General features: G+C 45.0%; 1 protein-coding gene across 2 annotated transcripts in view; it reads left to right on the top strand.

The window, feature by feature from the left end:
• Positions 1-2815: 2815 nt before the first annotated feature.
• The window catches only part of LOC108922585 (LIM/homeobox protein LMX-1.2-like), a 51916-nt gene continuing 34896 nt past the window's right edge, over positions 2816-19835 (top strand). The window contains exons 1-3 of one of the 2 annotated variants that reach the window (XM_018732806.2): positions 2816-3347; positions 3485-3610; positions 4194-4380. In XM_018732806.2, the coding sequence (XP_018588322.1) occupies positions 3544-3610; positions 4194-4380 (254 nt within the window). In that variant the 5' untranslated portion in view covers positions 2816-3347; positions 3485-3543. Of the gene's footprint in view, positions 3348-3484; positions 3611-3917; positions 4381-19835 lie in introns of those variants that run through there. The other variant, XM_018732805.2, reaches the window with a different exon arrangement.

Here is a 19835-nt window from a genome sequence, read left to right as displayed (position 1 = left end):
CCCAAAATCTAACTCACATCTCCTGAGAGAGAGATGGGCCGCGCTACTGCTATCCAGCTGCAAGCGGTACAAACACGACTCCGTGTCCATCTCATCAACACCCGGCGACACATGCAGTTAATAAACAGTGAAAAGATGAAAGATGGGAGATGAAAGGCGCAGCAGCAGTCATTACACTGCACCGCAGACAAAGACATTATTCAATCCCAGCCTAACTGCTGAACACAGTATTCATTGCAATGCTGAAACTCTCTTCTGTTCACAGATTATTATTATTATTATTATTATTATTATTAGAACTGCCTTAATTTATTTGATATTCTGTTGACGTATTTTTTGCTCGCCCCAATATTATCAGAAATACCGCAACATATACATATATATAGTGATGGATTGTTTTTTACCGTAAATATGCGACTAAATAAGTCTTTGCTAAATATGTCGTTTTTCGTGTTCGAAATGTTTATTTTGGTATTCAGCATTGCACGGTCAGTAGGTGAAATTATTTTGTTCTTATAACGCGGGTTTAGTGTTTTGAGGAATAACTATTCGCTGCGCCTTTTTTTAACGGCCGGCAGAGCTTTATTATGTATGTTTTTAATTTCTCTTCATTTTGTTTTTGTTACGTTTATCATGGGCCGCAGTATTCGAGGTGAGGAACTGTGTTCCAGTGAAATATTTAACATATTTTTCCGTGTCATTGTTTGAATGATAATAACAGAAAGGTGCCGTGTGAAGTGATGAATTGAATATGAAGAGGACAGTCGGGTCCTTCTGATAAAAAAATATTACAGATTTTTGTCTGCAGCATCAGTTTAAATAGTCTAAAGAAACCAAAAACGAACCGTAGAAAAATTAAAATTCGTGGCTGCCTGAAATTACAAGGGATGGTCACAGGAAAAATAAAAAGGAGGAAAATTCCATGTTTATTCACTTTATTCACTTAGCATTGGGTGCATTAATATTTGCGCGTTCACCGCGCTTTCTCGGGTGCGCGCTCTGGTGTCGCCAGGTGCTCGGGTTCAACAGCCTGGGCTCCTTTGTGGTGCACACTGTGGTACAAAGTGCGGTCCCGCACGTGCTTACAGAGCCCTTTAAACAGTAGCAGTACAGTATCATTCACTGCACACACCGAATTATATCTTACAGTAAAAATAATACCCCTCTACTTCCACCAATAATAATAATAATAATAATAATAATAATAATAATAATAATAATATATGTACACGTAGGTCTCTATTAAATCTGAAATGTGTGAGAAGTAAAATAAAACAAGAAATGAAAAATTTGAAGATGTGTATATTTAAAAACAATTTAGCAAATACGTGTATTATTTTTCCAGGGAACAAAATTTACTTTTTAAAAACAGAAAATGAGGAATTAGCCCACTCGGATATACTTTGATGTGTAATGCAGTGGCAATTTTCATGTGGATTGTGGGACTGACAGCGCGTAAAAAAAAATACCGCGTACAACCGGCTCCCCATTTAAACCCCATGGGATATGCTACCGAACTAGACACAACAATAATAACACAAATGATAATAAACATATTTGTGACAACACACTGAAACTGCTCAAAAAATAAAAGAGGAATAGTAAAACATCTCTTAATTACTTTATACAGAAAAGAGTTCGGCATGTAATAGTATCCGAAAAAGTAACAGTATCACTTCTAATAATAGCAACAGTAACGCAATAAAAATACTATTAATAAAAGTATCTATAACACTAACAGCAATACTAAGACTAACAATAGAAATACTAACAGTAACAAAGCATCAGTAATACCAACAGTGATAGTAAGGGAATAGTAAAAGTAACAGCAGCAGTGGTAATAATAATAATAATAATAATAATAATAATAATAATAATAATAATAATAATAATAGCAATAGTAATATTAACAGTAACAATAACAGTGATAACAGTAATAGCAATACTAACAGTAACAGCAATAGAAATACTAACAGCAACAGAGTATCAGTAATCCTAAGAGTACTGCTAATATTAAGAATAACAGCAGCAGTAATAATAATAATAACAAGAATAGTAACAATAATCGCAATAGTAACGGTAACAATACAGTAATATCAATACTAATAGTAAGAGCAATAGAAAAGCTAACTGTAAGAGAGCTATAATAAAACTGTGATACTGACAGAAACAGTATGGTAACAGCATGGTACTACTAAGAGTAACAGCTGTAGTAATAGTAATTGGAGCGGTAACAGTTACTGTATATAACACGCATGATTGAGCGGGATCCTGAGGGGTTTCTGGGGTTATCAAGAGGGCTGATGCAGGATCAGATCACCTATTGCGCTGCTCACGAGCCGAAATCAATGTTTTTTTGCCTGTTTTTCGCAGTTTCTCCCCCTCTTCGTTCGCTAAAGCCTTTCGTGAGACGCGCGTAAGACGCGATGCGACCGCGCTGCGTTTTTCCTTTCTAACATCCGCAGCCGAACCACAGCGGGCGTTTCCAACTCTTACTTACTCTGCACATTCTGAGTCGATTAGATGCGATTACGTTATGTGTTCGTGACCCCTCTCGCAGCGCGTGGGCTCTGATCCCGGTCCGGCGGGTTGTGCGTTCGCGACCTTTCGCGCGTGACGGTTCTGGGGGGGGGAGGCGGAACGCGCGTTCCGGCAGCGCGAAGAGCACGAGCGCTGTCCTCCAATCGCATCCGAACTCAGAGAATGGGGCGAGCGGAGGGGGGTGACGCGGGGGGCGTGGGGGTGGGTGGGGTGGGGTGGGGTGGGGTGGGGGTGTATCCACTCCCCTCCATGTCCCTCTCGGAGTCCTCGAGCCGCCGGGGGTCGGCACGGCACATTTACCCGGGAGCTCACGGTGGGACAACTCCACACCACAGCGCGCTACACTCCGCTCCTGTCCAGTCCTCTGTCCACCACTGCGCTCGTGTCTCCTGGATTTAACGGTCACGCAGCTGTCCGCGCGACTCGGATATCGACGGTCTCCGCTCGGGGTCCCGCGTGCTCCACGACCTTTCCACCTTTCCACGCGACACGCCGTTTTACACACTGAAAGGCATCCGATTTGAGCGGCTGACACCTGGAGACCCACTTTTTTCACACACCGAGGCTCTACTAGTCTTCCTCTCTTATCTCTCTCTCTCTCTCTCTCTCTCTCTCTCTCACACACACACACACACACACACACACACACACACGCACACACTCACACACACAAGTATAAACGTAAATCCATCTTCTTCCACACCAGCATGGCGTGTGTTCTTGGTGTTTGGTGGTAAAACTTTAGAACGGCGCGGACACCGGGAGGAAGAGGAAGGACGGACTCTTCACGGACCCGCATCTCCAAGGTAGAGCGCAGGAACCCCGGATCCTTACACACACGAACACACACAGACACACACACGCCGATCAGTGTGCAGCCCAACAAGTGTGTGAGTGTGTGTGACTACGGGGGGTGACGCTCCTGTCGTGGATGTGGCCGCAGGTCGCGAGGCTCTGGACATCCCCCTGTCCACGAGGACTCTGTCCCACGGCCCCGGCAGCATGCTGGATGGAGTCAAGATCGAGGACCACCTGAGGTCTGGCCAGGCCGCCCTGGGGGTCCTGCTCGGTAAGGTGGCAATAATAAAATTTATTAGTCCAGCTCTGGGGTGTGTACACTTTCCATAGTTTGTTTGTCGTTAACTTCTCAAACACTTTTCTCAGACTTTCTGGAGTGGTGATTTATTTTTATTTTGCTTATTTTTAATTCCAGTTTTAAAGCAGCGTTATTCTATAGGCTTCATTGTTTTTTATATTTATTTACGTAAATCTTCCGCAATCTCTGCATCTCAGCCCCTTAAACGTCCAGATGACCAATTACTGGGCTTCTGATTTAATTTTTTTTTTTTTTTTTCAACGTGGTATTTTCATCAACTGAGATATAAAAATAACAATTAAAAATGTTTGAGATTTAAAATAACTATGGGCTGACTTATAGAACTTGTGTATTAAAAACTCGCGTGTCATCTTAAAAAAATTGCCCTCTATTCTATTATTTTTCTCCTTCCCAAATCCGTTCACGGTACTAAAATGTTTAGATCTTAGGATGAATATTTTGCAATGGTGCGAAAACGGCACGTGCTTCGTGCGCGCGCGTTCTAAATATAAATGCATTTTGTATAAGGAGTGTGTGTTTTGTGTGTCCCCACGAGGGTCGGAGTGCCACCCTCCCTCCGTGTGCGAGGGCTGCCACAGACCCATCTCGGACCGCTTCCTGATGCGCGTGAACGAGTCGTCGTGGCACGAGGAGTGCCTGCAGTGCGCCGCGTGCCAACAGCCGCTCAGCACGAGCTGCTACCTGCGGGACAGGAAGCTCTACTGCAAGCTGGACTACCAACAGTAAGAGCACCGCTTTTATTTTGGAAGCATTAATTATAAAAAAAACTCACCTGTGGGGAGTCGAGCTGCCTACTGCATTGATTGAATGGTCCGATATTTTATTTTATTTTATTTTATTTTAAGGGGGGTGCGGTGGCGCAGTGGGTTGGACCACAGTCCTGCTGTCCGGTGGGTCTGGGGTTCGAGTCCTGCTTGGGGTGCCTTGCGACGGACTGGCGTCCCGTCCTGGGTATGTCCCCTCCCCCTCCGGCCTTCCGCCCTGTGTTGCCGGGTAGGCTCCGGTTCCCCCGTGACCCCGTATGGGACAAGCGGCTCTGAAAATGTGTGTGTGTGTGTATTTTATTTTAACTGCGGCTCGTGGCGGAACAAGTATGGAGGGTTCCTCCCTCACTTCGATCAACATTTTCCTCCATGGATGAATCATTCTCTCCGTTTTTCGGACTTGTGTCATATATTATTTCAGAAGCGATATTATAATAATGAACATTATCACCGACACTTGGTTACACATCATTTTCATTTCTGAAAATGACTTCCTAAACACGTTGTAAAACACGCGACGTGTATCGCGTTGAAGCAGGAAGTGCCGCGCTCGTTTTATTCACGCGGCTGGCGCGCGCGTGTGGGATGCGCCGTAATGTGGACACGCGCGGAAAATGTTGCGTGAGGAAACATGTCAAGGTGTGAAACTCTTACACTTACAGGCCTTTTTTTAGAGTTTAACAAATTAGTTGTATTATTTTTAGTCTACTTTAGTTACCCATATAGATCAGCTATTCACAAAATAAAAGACAAAAAACATTCTTCTTCTTCTTATTATTATTATTATTATTATTATTATTATTATTATTATTATTATTATTAGACGAAGTATTCTTATGGACTTTGAAAGGAATTTAATTAAAAGAGCTCCCCAAGGCGGGGATAAATTAGTTTAAATGTCTTTGCATTGATGTATCAGTTTTATTGCATGTAACATATTTTTGTTAGAAGAAAGGAAAATTTCCAAAGAAAAAAATTTTTAAATTACTATTTTTTTGTATTCGTTAAAAGTTTCAGTTTTCGTTGTCTACAATCTGTTAACGGATATGAATGGATCAAATTTTAAGAGGATGACATTGTTATACTGAATTATCCGCCAGCAGTTAATACAATAAATAATTTTTAATTCCAGATCTGTTTTCGGTTTATGTGATTTTTTTCCCCCCAAACTGGGATTAAATAAAACACAGTAAATGCTTTCCGAACAAACGGATCGGCCGCTCTGTGTTTTTGTACTGTGCAACTACTACTGGGATTTATTTCAGAATTTTCGCCATAATCAGAATCAGAATGAATTCAAAAAGAAAATCTGCTCCCTTTAACACCGGACAAACTGTCATTTGATGCGTAAACATTTGATTTAAATGAGCACATCACGGTGTTTTATCTTTCAAATTAAATAGTCAGATTTACTGTCCTGCTTTTAAATCGCAAAACTTGTCAAGCACAGCGGTAATTATAGTTTTTTTTAATTTTTTTTTTTTACATTTATTTCAGGTCATAAGGTTAAAATTGTCCACGTAGGCTAGATGTGAAATCGTGACACAACCGTTTTAATACCCTGCGCGTTATTTCGCTTTCCTATGGGTCAGTCTGTCATCAGTATAATTATTATTTGCTGCTTTTTACATTTAAAATTCTGCGCATCTGTTACCTTGTAGTCAGTACTGACGCGAGACATGATGTCAACAACAACAACAATAATAATAATAATAATAATAATAATAATAGTAATAACTGTAGTAGTAGCAATCATGTAGCGAAGACACCTCGCGGGTAGAACTGCGGGTGTCTCGCGCCGCAGGGTCTGGCCGCCGCGTGAGCGCGTTCCGCGAGCCAGTTTGAACCCCGCTCCTTCAATCAGCGGGGCACTGAGAGCCGCGGCCGGGGGCCCCACGCGGACAAAGGGCTACATCTATTGGTTTATATTCTCTGTGTTCATCACTGTTCTCATCATCGCCGTGCTCATCGCCGAGGTGCCCCCTCCCGCGCCCCCTCTCACCCCCACCCCCACCCCCACCCCACGACACGACCGTGGGCAGCCAGCCGTGACCAGGAGGATCTCATAGCTGAGCGGTGCAATCCCATCACCTGGGAAACACCACAACAGGACAGGCCGACCGCAGTGTGTGTGTGTGTGTGTGTGTGTGTGTGTGTGTTTAAAACCAACCCAAGATTTATAATATTTTTTTAAATCTCCACTTATACATGAAATACCGTTTAATTTCATTTGCTTAAAATTTTTGGTCAAATGTCATTAAGGACTAGTGTATTTCACACAATCTCTTGCATTATTATTATTATTATTATTATTATTATTATTATTATTATTATTATAATACATGTGCATTTACATTTATTTATTTAGCAGATGCTTTTTTCCAAAGCGACTTACAGTGGATACTATGTAGTGTTATCAGCCCACACACCTTATTCACCATGGTGATTTACACTGCTAGATACACTATTTACAATGGGTTACTCATCCATACATCAGTGGAAAACACTCTCTCTGTCACTATATAATAATAATAATAATAATAATAATAATTGTAATTATAATAATAATAACAAGTGCTGGCACGTTTATCCAGGGCGACTAAAAGCCATGCATTAATCCAAACACAGTGAATCCTAAAACTGAACACTTTTACATTTTTACGGGCTTTAAATTTCATACATTTGATTTCGCTTTTATTTTTCCCTTATTTTCCGCTCTGCCTGCCCGTTGTGACAGGTGGGCACAGTGTTGCCGCTTCTTCCCTTCCTGCAGGCCTGAAAGGAGCAGGAATTGTCTCCGCTGCAAGAGACAATAATAACTCGAGTGAGAGTGGTGGAAAAATTAAAAAAAAAAAAAAAATGTTTCATAAAAGAATGTACATTTTTGAAATTCAAAGAAAATAACAAAAAAACCCCAAAACCCTGCAATATAAATATTATGACAACACAAGCCGCTCATATTTCTTATAGCTGTTCTTCCAGTTGGTTAAGACTGTAAAAGTCAGTGGCGAATGACACAGTTTGTTTGCTGTATTCTGCTGAATAGCATTAATTTATTTTCTTTATTTATTGCTTTTTTATTCTTGATCAGGTGATGGCGTTGACATGGTCATGGCTTAGTGGGCGTGGCCTTAGCAGTTCTTGCACCGCATACTCACACAAGATTGACTTTTTGCACCGTAACCCTCCCCACCCCACCCTGCCACGTTGTTCACTAGTGGACCGCCGCTCGGCAGCGGGATGAGGGAATGTCGCCCCCGGCGACAGGCCCTCCGTCCAGCTGTGACCGGATCAGTCAGGGCCACACCCCCTCTTAACTCCTCCAGTCATGCAGTCAAAGTCAGGTGTGTCGTCGCTATGTTCCCTTCCGAGGGGTGCTCCCCTGCGGTGATTGACAGCGAAGAGTGTGTTGTACACCTTCTTTGACTCCTGTTACACCCATTGAGCACCCATCAGGCGGCCCACCCACCCACCCCTGGCCTCTGGCCACGGGCTGCTGGCCGCCGGGACGAGGCAGGCTGCCTTTCCCCCAAACACTGGCCCCGCCGGTGGCTCTAATAACCTCGACAGTAAATCACGCAGTGAAAGGAACATTCCTGGAGCTTCTCCTCCAATCACAGCGCTGCTTGTTGGATGGTCGTTTCGTTTTTCCGCTGCCGTTACCGTTTGCTTGTGCGGACCGCATGCATGTTTTGAAACAGAATCGTGGGTCGTTACCGCCGGCCGCCCGCTTTTAGCGCAGCCGCTTTGAGGTCGTGACACCTGTTTGATGGATGGTGGTCTACGGGCGCCGGTGGCGCTGTGGTTTGCGTGGAGTATTATAAATTATTGCAGCGATGAAACATCTGGGGAAGGCCAGCTTTGCGGTAGTGGCACGTCTGCACCCGTGTGTGCGTGAAGGACGTCCGCACACTTAGGAGCTGTTTTCATGGCCTTTGCTGGGGACGTGCTGATGTGCCGCGTGCGACACCACACGGAACGTAAGTTCCATCCAGAGGGCTTTCCGTGAGGAAGCAGCACGGGGAGGGATGTGTGTTCTGCCTCCTGCGCAACAGGCCCACCCGCCTGCTCACCCGCCCGTGGGACCGCAGTCCTGCTGGGAAGATCGGCTCACCGGCTCCCTTCCCTCGGCTCTGTTTAGATTGCCGCTCCTTCGAAAAACATTTCTCATCTTACAGAGAAAACAGAGTCCCTATCGCTGCTTTGGGGGGGTCTATAAAACTCTGACCATCACGACATCGGAAGAGTTATGGGAGAAATCTCCCCCTCCCCCAACCCCCTTCTCTAATTGGCATTTAGAGGCTGTGATGTCAGAGCACTGATCACCCCTCCAGCAGTGCGTCCCTTAAGGAAAACCTCTCGTTTACAGGACAAAGGACAAAACACACGGACTCAACTGCACACGCTGCTTTACCTGTACAGGAACCCCCACTCCGCTCCAGCCAAACTGGCCTTTAATATTGCCCGGGTTCTCCGGTGCCATGCTGTATTTTGAATTACTCAAAACTAGGGGCACACGGATGCTAATGGGGGAGCTGCTTTGAAGGCTGAATAAATTATAAGTTATAAATTATAAGTGAATGTGCATGATTGCCCTGTGATGGAGTGGCGTCCCTTCCGTGGTGTACCCTGCCTCATGCCCTATGCTTCCAGTATAGACTCTGGACCACAGCAACCCTTCGACCATAGATACACCCCATCATCACCAGTAAAAACAGTCACGATTGAAAGGGGCATATAGGATCTTCCCAGAGAAATCTTTTTGACTATCTTTCTCTCTGTTGAGATAGATACAAACTTTTTGTTATTTAGCCGTAATCTTGTTCTGCCAAGATGGGAGTACGAAAGAGGGGGTGGGAGCGATGTTGTGAAGCCTTTCAAGTCTACGTTGTTTCCTGAATCCAGATCAGCAGAGGAGACGGTTACGTTCGACCTGGACCAGAGGAGAATTTCACATGTGTGGTTTTTGCAAAGAATACATGAGGATGAGAAAAAAAAATTGATACCAAGAAGGTATAAATTTAACGCTGCTGCTTGAGCTTGCCTGGAGGATCTCGATAAACGAGGATTAGGTTTAAATGACTGTCGTATAAACGTGAGCAAATGGGCTCTTGGGATTGGATACCATACATAGGTGAAAATAACACAGGGTTTATGCCAACAAAGGAGGCACAGCTGGACAAAACAACTGCAGCAAGTGTTTTATATATTCAAACCAGACTTTAATTAATTTACACTTGACTAATGAACTTGACACTTATTTACAGTTTTACTCTATTAATTCAGGGTTAGTACCTCGGTCAAGGGTATACTACAGCAGGACTGGGGTTCAAAATCAGGACCATCAAACTGCAATTTGACAGCTTTAATGATGCCACCTTTTCCTGTCTGTATGGCTGCTGTGATAGTCCGGTACCTTTCTTCGATACTGTGATCTCTCCCGAGTTCTTTCTTACAGGAAGTTAGGCATCTTTCAGCAACTTTTGGTCAACTCTCCAGCACCCATCCTAATCAGGCATTATTATTATTATTATTATTATTATTATTATTATTATTATTATTATTATTATTATTATCGTCTGGGATAGGCTCCAGTTCACTGTGACCCTGCTTAGGACAACCAGTCATTGAAACTGAATGGAACTTGATTATTCAAATTACATAATTAGGTTGAGTTTTTCTTTGTGTAAAACAACTTACAGTATTTACCTACTGCTTTGTACAATTATTCACCCAGCTGGATAATTTTTCTTATATCAATTCAGGATAAGTACCTTGATTAAGGGTAATATAGGAGGAGTGGATTTCACACTTGGCTTCTTTGGATCCAAGCAGGTAGCTCTAAACACTGCGCCACCCGGTGCCCCCTGCCTGTCTTTAATTTGAACTTTATTGTTTTCCCCTGGACTCGGGCAGTTTTGCTGTTGTGTGCAGCTGGCGGAAAAGCTCTAGATGTCGATGACAGCGCTCTTCTTTGTATGCTGTTCCTCTGCAGCATTTATTAAATAACGCATGTTTGGTTATTCAACATATGACATATTTAACAGTATGTCAGGATTGGGCAAAGAGGGAACCTGCACCCGAGATTACTCATGAACGTTGCTGCCTGGCGTTGAAGACCCTTGTAAGCGTGCTGTGGCACAATGACTGCGTTGTCCGTGCAGCACTACATGAAGCGGAAAGCCTTTTCTTAGTGTTTGTTTGTGTTACCAGCGCTGGATGCGCTGGTGTGTCTCCTTGGACTGAAAGCCCAAGGGATTATGGGAAGTACGGACTTATGAAATCAGAATGACGGTATTCTGCGTGATTCCTTCCGTCGAAGAGTGTGTCCTGCTCCGTCAGTCTGTCTCTCCTGACCGATTGGCGATCATGCGTAAAACCGGAGACCTCCTTTACGTCTCCTTATCCGAATGCATATGTGTGCGTGTTCTGCGCGTGCGTCTGTGGATGAGGAAGAGAGGGTTTTGTACATGCGGGACATCTCTGCTTCCCTATTGCAGTATGCATTTTCGATGCCAGAAAAAACACTTTATCTTCCTGTTTCTCAATGTTTGTCCGTTATTTGTATCATTTTGTAAACAGTCCGTTTCAAACCCTTCAGAGTGAGACAGATCCACATTCCAGCTGCAGAAAAAGGGGCCCTCGGTGTGAGGAGTCGTTGCTGGGACCCCAGACATCCGAGTGAACTTCCCGCATGATCACTGTCACTTTCTCGCCAGCAGGGAAACATTTCTTTTTCTTCTTTTATGCTTTCCACCCTTCCTGGGGCATAGGGTGCAAACAAGGGCTCTCCAGGTGTCCCCAAGAGCTGAGATGTCATGAAGCTTCCTTGTTGGCGTTTCTGTAGCTGGCAAGGTTTTTACGGTGTGGGGTAGCTAGCCCCCCCGCCCAACCCTACTCCTTTCTCAGCCGAGCTTGAGACTGTCCATGGCGGAGTTGGGAAAATATTTGCTTGGCCATATCTTAGTTTCATCCTCCAGAAGAAGCAGGTGTCACCATCATGTGAGGTGATGCCACTTGCTTGGCAAGCCACTCTTTTGCTCAGGCCACACATTCCACCACCACGTGATGAAGAGGGTGCGAAGTGGGGTCACACCTCATCTTTCACTCTTGGCTGGACCCGTCCCACATACCACCTCACAAGGACATGGCAAAGACTCTGTGTTCAGATCACACACTGAACACATTTACAGTAACGGTGTCTATAAAAAGGGGGTGCGGTGGCGCAGTGGGTTGGACCACAGTCCTGCTCTCCAGTGGGTCTGGGGTTCGAGTCCCGCTTGGGGTGCCTTGCGGCGGACTGGCGTCCCGTCCTGGGTGTGTCCCCTTCCCCCTCCGGCCTTACGCCCTGTGTTGCCGGGTAGGCTCCGTGACCCCGTATGGGACGAGCGGTTCTGAAAATGTGTGTGTGTGTGTCTATAAAAAGTATTCGTCGCCTTGGACATTTTTTTGCATTTTATTCCGTTACACCATGGTGTCCTTAAAAAAGAATTTTTGATGTCGCACAAAAAATGTGGAAACAGTCCAAGGAGGTGAATAAAATATATAGGCACTGTACGTTTATGGATTTAGCAGACACTAGCAAAGTGGCATACAACTCAGAGCAAACAAAAGTGCATCAACAAAAGTTATAGGTACAGACGCGATTCTTTGAAGGCATTCGGTTTGTCCGCCGATACCACCGTTTTTGTATGAACAGCTGGCCATAGAATTGGTAGGAAATACCAATGATTATGACAGATGCTGTAAAGCAAATTTATGGAGCAAAGAGGAGAAAGAGATGCGTTTTCAGGCCTGAATGTTGAAAGGGATTCAGCAACTCTGAGGGACAGAGGGAGCGCATTCCACCACACTGATGCCGAAACCAAGAACCTGTGGATTGTAAATCTTCCTTCCACGATTTCTATTTTTCTGAAAATCTAGAAAGTCACGTGGTCCTGTTGACAAAGAGGGAAGGCAAAGGAGGTCCAGATTTTGACTCGAATTCCAGAGGAGTCCTTTTGGGAGGACATCTTTGGAGGAATGGAGCCATGGGGGCTGGTGAAAATGCACTTTAGTGTTTCGTTTCACACCCCTTTTTCTTTTCCTTCCCTTTTCCTTCATCTCATAATGAGATTAGCTCAGAGAACAGTCGTATTTCCGCACCGGCTGGCTGCCAGGGAGGCGCACTTTTATCACGGACTGTGACACTAAGCTCTGCGCTCCTTTGTCTTGAATGGAGGGCCGACGGAAACTCGGGCTCCTAATCCCCTTAGCTGTGTCAAGCACAGAGAGATGAAGGTCTCTGCAAAATAGGATGGGGTTCAGTAAGTCACCCCCCACCCCCCTCCCCCCCCAAAATGCTCCCCTCCCAACAATCATCTTTAGACAGAAGTAATGTTCACCTTTCGTAACTGCTAAGCATATGACGTTTCAGCTGTTTCGGGTTTTACAGCAGGTGGCATGGTGGTCAGAGCTGTCACCTTACAGCGAAAGGACCCGAGTTCAGATCCCTGCCCATGCTATAGTACCCTCGATCAAGCAGTTTATTTTGAACCGATAAAGTAAAAATTACCCATCTGTGTAAATGGATAAGTCATTGTAAGTAGCTTAGTGTACGAACCTCATCTCGTCAGCCACTTTGGAGAAAAGTCTGGTAAACAAATATTTGAGTATTGATTGGACCCCGAAAAGAAAAAGATGTTATTATTTTAAGTCTTAAATGGCATCTTTGTATTTATATTTAATTGTTTAGCAGCTAGGGAGCACAGCGGTGCAGTGGGTTGGACAAGGTCCTGCTCTCCGGTGGGTCTGGGGTTCGAGTCCTGCTTGGGGTGCCTTGTGATGGACTGGCGTCCTCTCCTGGGTGTGTCCCCTCCCCCTCCAGCCTTACACCCTGAGTTGCTGGGTTAGGCTCTGGTTCCCCATGACCCTGTATGGGACAAGCGGTTCAGAAAGTGTGTGTGTGTTTAGCAGACACTTTTCTCCAAAGCAACACTGATGTCTTTGGTAATATTCACTTTAAATAATAAAACCTTTAGTCTGGTTACACTTTTTCCCTTCCAGCCAGATGCGTACAATATATGTCAGAAAAGCTGGAGGAATTTAGTACTGGCGGGTTCCTTCTTTCTTTGGCCTCTTCACGCTCACTCATCGGTGAGAAAAGCTTTGTGACTATAGTTTAATGCTGGGATGCCTATTTTTTTTCGTTAAGTGAAACCAAGTGTCTTGTTTTCATTTCTCTTCTATTTTTCATGGAGAGGGTGAGAGTTGGGTTGTCAGGTGGCAGGTAGCTACCCCCCTGGTTGCTGGTGGGGGCTGCTGTATATTATTTTTACATACTAGGTTTAATGTTACCCTGAGGTCATCCAAGAGCTGCAGTCTTCGGATTGAATTAATACACTCCTGCACCCTCCAATGGTACCCCCCCAATTCTCGTCTGCTGACCACTGCCCATAACCCCCCTGCCACCCACCCAAGCTTTTGTAGAAGTTGGAGGGGTACACTGGGGGCTTAAATTCCTTTATGCCGACCCTTGTGGTAATCCAGTCCTGGCCCACAATCCTCTGGGGGCTTTATTTACTTGTCCAACTGTCAGGAAGTCTGTTAGACTCAAGATGAGATGCACTGAAACAAATCTGATTACTTTAACCGGGCCTACAGAATCCTGCCACAGTCATCAGGTGTGGGGATGTTCGGGGGGTTACAGGTGGCCAAGGCTGGTCTCTCCTCACAAGAAGGCTGTCTTACATTGGTTGTACCCCATTTAACAGATACACACTGTATTCTAAGAGGCATAGACAAGCAGGTGGTGTAGTGGCTAGAGCTGAAACCTTGCAGCTGAATGATCTGGGTTCAAATCCCCCTCCTATTGTAGTTCCCTTGATCACAATATTTATGCTGAGTCAATATAGTAAAAATGACCAACCTATACCAATGGATACCCTGTAAACCTAACATTGAAAATGGCTTTGAAGAAAAGTGTTGGCTAAATCAGTCAACAATCGTGAGTTGTAATAAATAGTATTAAGTTCTAAGCACTTTTTCCCTTGCATAAAGCTATCCCTCTAAATTGTTGGAGTAAACACAACCCGATTACAGCGATGGTCGTGAAACCACCTGGTCGTGTCCACCCTAAGAAACACATAAGGCGTACTTTACATTCATTCATTTAGCTCGTGCTTTTTAACAAAGCAACAGTCTAAATGGTTAGTATTATTTATCCATTTATACAGCTGGGTTATTTCTACTAGAGCAATTTAGGGTAAGTACTTTGCTCAAGGGTACTACAGCTACAAGTGGGAATCAACCCTGCAACCTTTGGGCCCAAGAGTCAGTACCTCAAACCACTACGCTACCGGCTGTCCCATTCCGGTGTTCTCCTGTACCTCGATTGTTAAATCCGAAATCCAGTCTCTGCGGGCATTCGGGAACTCTGAGTACGTTTTATCCCCTTGGAGCTGAGAAGGGGAGGGTCACTTGGGGCCTGGAGGCTGAGTGACCTGAAAGAACAGTGCCAAGACATGTGAGACATGCTTAAAAGCCCTCTCTGTTTGGGTCCAGCAGCTGACCGCCAGCCATCCTTTTTGGCAGCAGCAGTAACCCACGGCAAACACTTTGGGGATTAAGTTTCAGAGTGTCCTGACCTCGCCACTTCCCCCCACCCAGGCTCCCCAATGCATTGCTAGTTGAAGTGTTTAGCTCCGCAGACCCATAGCAGCTTCAAGAATGAGGCAGTGGGGGAATTTGACACTTCCATCCAAAGGCACATAGCCAGTCTGAACTGCTATACCCATTCATACAGATGGATGTTTTACTGGGACAATCTGGGTTAAGTACCTTGATCAAGGGTGCTACTGCAGAACTTTTCCTGGGCCTTGAACCAGCAACTTTCACATTCGTGTCCTTAACCGCTGATCTACCTTCTGCCGTAGAGAGAAAAACCCTTTAAGGTTTGGGAAAATTTTCACGAGAACCCATAAACTCTTTACTCTAATCAGTCTGTAAGACACTCTGCCGTTAAATTAATTTTTGTCTGCCAAAGTCTGAGGAAAAGGTCCAAAATATGAATCCTGTTTGACGGAGGCCAACTGGAAGCAGACAAAATACTAACAAAAATGGAGTGCTATTGACACAGCAGAGCAGAGCGCAGCGAGCAGTTAACTAAACAAATCCTAGGATGGACTCCTAGACTGGGCTGTAAATTTGTTAGCTTCTGTTTGTTCCGCTAATTTTATGACGGGGGACGGCGGGTGGGAGCGGGGGGGTGTTTATTGCCCCTTCGGGTCAGACCTGTTTGCTTGCTTGGTAGCTGGCTATCATTATTTATTGTTTATTTGTTTGCTCAGTCGACATTTTGATCCAAAGTTAGCGTAGCTTCTGGCTACATCTAGAGGACCGTTGGCTATTTTTGCTGACGGATGTTTGCTGTTTCCACGCTTTAGAGTACAACAGATACCCCGTCTAGAGAGAGAGACTGGGATTTTTTTTAAGTGGTTGCATTTCTCAGTATTCTTAACTTCTTGGTCTGGAGCAACTTCTTTGGAAAAAATGGTCTGTCTGACGTTTCCTCTTTTTGAGGACTTCGGGCGCTTCCTCATGTTGGTCCAGGAGGCGTGCGACGACTGCGGGCCCCCGCTCTTCCAATCCCCCCCGCTAGGCTGCGGCGTCGGCCGTGCGTCGGCTGCGGACGATTGCGCTCAGACCCACGGCGGGTAGGCAGCAGTCACTGGGTGAAGCCATCCTGACCCCCGGCGGGTTGCTGTAACCCGAGTCTCAGTCTTGCGTTCTGATCCCAGCTGGAGAGGCGCTGATGTTTGGACACTCACTGTGCAAGGAGTGGGGGCGCGACTCTGCTGGAGTGGACCATCACTCAAACCCCTAAACATCCCCCGTCCTCAGCCCCTGACCTAAAGGCTGAGCGCACGTGGTACATTTCGGCTGTGTCTCACCGCGAACCCTGTGATGCGTGCGACTCGACTGAGATGTCTGGAAGTCGGAGCTGAAGAACGTCTAACGATTTGTGGCGTCTCATCTTCTCATTCACCGTCATCTGAGGAAATATTTCGGAATTAAGCCCTTTCAGATATTCACGCAGTTGAACATGTGTTTTGGTGAATTAGCATGTATAAATGAATTGGAAGTTAATTGGAAAATCGTGCTCATGTTCTTATTTTTGCTCCCGATGCCTGCATTCTTTGAGTTTCTTTGGCTGCTGGTCCAACTCCACGTTACTCCACGTGATTTTTCAACCCTGTTCCGATTCGCAATCTTCTCTGGAATAAGACACGAGAGATGGCTCCTTAGCTCTTGGTGCTGTTTGCTCAAAATTGCTCATATGCTGACTCCTGACAGTAAGCTCATATCCTGAGGAGTTCCACACGGTCACATGCTTTCTGATGACTTCAAGTGCTCGTAACTGTGAACCGCGACTCTGTATCCGCATGGTGTCATTTCCCGTCCTCCTGCTGACCTTCCTCGATGGGAACGTGCAGCTAAAAGGTTTTTACCGTTAGGCACATGGGCCTCGCAGCTGCCAGCACGTCGGACTTTCTCTGGTTGTGAAATGCGTGTTTGTGTTTGTGGTTCCGGTGGAAGGCTGTGAATCCTCCGCTGTGAGGATTGCACTGCACCCACAGCAGTTACATCATGCTACTCTGTCTGTGTGCTTAGCTGTCCCTAGGTCCAAAGCCACGTACACGTCCTTGGTATTCACCCATCAGTTCCCCTCCCTGTGTATGAACCTATTACCTTCCGGCAACCTGAAGCACACAGCTTTGGTAAGCTATGCACAGATTGAAGGATTGTCAGTGTCAATGCGGAGAGGATGGTGTCTGGGTTGGTAAGGATGGGCTTGAAGCTCCAGAAAATGGGCCATCCCCACAGGTCAAGCAGAAACCCGCCTTTCCCAGTGCACATCTGTGGCCCACATGGTCTGACACGTTTTCAGCTCCACAGCCATAATCTGATTAGTTGTCCCTTCTCTCCGCTTGGGCAAAAGGTATTTTTTACCTATTACAATGACCAGGAGCTCTTCAGAGAATGCAAAGGCAGACTTGTACACTCAGCTTTGTGCATTGTGTATCGTACCGTTCTTCAACACCATTATGTACAATGCAAGCATTAAACGATAGAAGACAAGAGGGAATTCACAATTCTATACCCACATTTATTATTACACATATATGATGTGTCACTGGCTAGCTGACGTGCCTATCGACATGGCCTTGCAACCTGAGGTCTTCTGGTTTAGGTCTCCAGTGGGGCTTTGCTATTATATCCTTAACCTGAACAGCTCCGGTGAAATATACAGCTTTATGAATGTGTGAAACTATTAGTAGCTTTGCATGAAAGCCTTGCCTAAGCAGTGGGAAAATATTACCCATTAAAGGCTGGTTCCAGGGTTTGGCTGGGTGAATAAAAATGGCCATTAGCTCAGCCAGTTCAGAGAAATGGAGCAATGATCAGAAATGTGGTCCTCATCCTGAGGAGCGTGCCTTGTGTCACGGGTGAGGGAGCGGGAGTGTTTTACTTGCAGTGCTCCTGTTGTCCTCACAGCTCCGTTCCCTCTTCCCCACTTTGGGTCTGCTGGCTTCTAGAAGCAATGTGTTGGCCCCTTTGGACACTGATTGAAACACGGAGGTCAGCATGATCGAGTCAGAGCTTCTCTCTGCCAGTGTGGAGATTTGCATCTTCTCAAGAATATCAGTAATGAGTCCTGCTTCATCTATTTTTCTGTCTCAGGATTGGAAATGAACAGATTTTTTTTAGGAAGGCTTTTCAGTAGTGTTGCAGTTACAGGTATCTCCACAGAAGTGAAGGACTGGGATTCAGATCCCTGCTCCTGCTGCAGTACACTTGATCAAGGTACTTACCCTGAATTGATACAGGAAAAACTGCTTGACTGGGTGAAATCACTGTTCGTAGCTTACCATATGAACAGAAAATTGTGTGGTTCATATGGTAGAAAGAAGCAAACTAGCTGTTCTGTAGAATCATGTGTTTGCATCTAAGTGTCTCTGTCTGCTAATGTAATGCATATTCTATTTTCTATGAGATGTATGTCACTTTGGAGAAAAGCATCTGCTAAATGAATAAATGTAAATGTACGGTATATTGCCTTGGAAAATTACATCACCGAAATAATAGACAAGTTTCCTATTGTTTCCTTTCTTTCCGTTCTAAGGCAATTGCAGTGTTTGACCTCTTGTAAGCAGTGAGCTCCTGTTGGACTGGCATTCTTCTTGTCGCCTTGTGAGTCAGCAAATTTTTCTTTTCTTGGCCACTCTCTATCCCACATTCCTTCTGGTTGATGACTCCCTCTGAGTGACTCCCATCTGCCCGTGTTGCTGTAGGGTGACAGGTTTGATGTGATAGTGAACATGGTGTTTGTGTTGGGTAGGAGTGAAACATGTGGAGTCCTGCTGTCTGAGCCTTGTCTGGATGTTCCTCAGAAGGATTCCCAAAATTGATGCTGGTAATAGTAGGCCGCACGGAGGGGGGGTAGTAGTTGGCAGTACGACAAGTGAAAGCAGACACTTCAGCTCAGCAACATCTAGCCTATGCGAAAGGGGGAGTTTTCCTTTCATGTGCTGTGATTTGAGGAAGGGGCTGGTCATTAAGCACAGAAGAAGCCTGTCCTTTATTATCTAAGATATAATGGGAGGGGCTAAGAAGCTGGACAAGCAAGAGAATGGGAATGAATACTTATAATGTCAGTGTCACTTCAACCAGTCAATGAATATTCCATACCAAAAAGCTGAACATTTCCAGGTGATGTTTAATAGCCAGGAAAACCTCCTTCTTGTAGTCAAAGCTGTTTTTTCATCACTGCTTTGGCCTTTTCATTCTTCTGGAACCATTAACCACCGCAGAAAAAGGGGGGAGCACATATTTTGGCAAGGATGCACAGCTGTAGTTTTTAAGTGCCCACTGTGAAAATTGCTTACAGTCTGAAACTTTCCTTAGGCTTGTGTGAAAATGAGGACTTCTCCAGCAGGCCAAACTGAAAGCCCATCGCGAGGTCTCTGAGACACACTGAAATTGGTGCTCCTTTGTATGGTGTAAAAATCAGGTGTTCCCCCTGCAAAGGAAAGTTGATGTATGAAGCATGGCTGGCTTACTCAGCACAGGATAAGATGTGCTTTTATCCCTCCAGAAGGTGTTATGCTTTCCTTCAGGGGTTTGATGAGTAGAGGAAGGGCGGACTCTTGAGCCAAACTCTGGAGGCAATGCTGATGACAGAGTGGAGAATTTTGATGTGCTAATGATGATAAAAATGAGCACGTGGTAGGATTTCAGCAACATCAGCTGCTGTTATGATTCTCCCGAATGTTGTGTCGACAAACATCTGTGTTATTTTGATTGTGTTTTAGTGTTTTTTTCCTTGACATAGTCACTAGTCAGTGTCGTTTTTTGTAATTTTATTCTTTGCT

Source organism: Scleropages formosus, chromosome 6 (genome assembly GCF_900964775.1).
Source record: "Scleropages formosus chromosome 6, fSclFor1.1, whole genome shotgun sequence".
Taxonomy (NCBI): Eukaryota; Metazoa; Chordata; class Actinopteri; order Osteoglossiformes; family Osteoglossidae; genus Scleropages; species Scleropages formosus.
The sequence above is the reverse complement of the archived record's forward strand: the minus strand, read 5'-3'. Positions and strand labels throughout refer to the sequence as shown.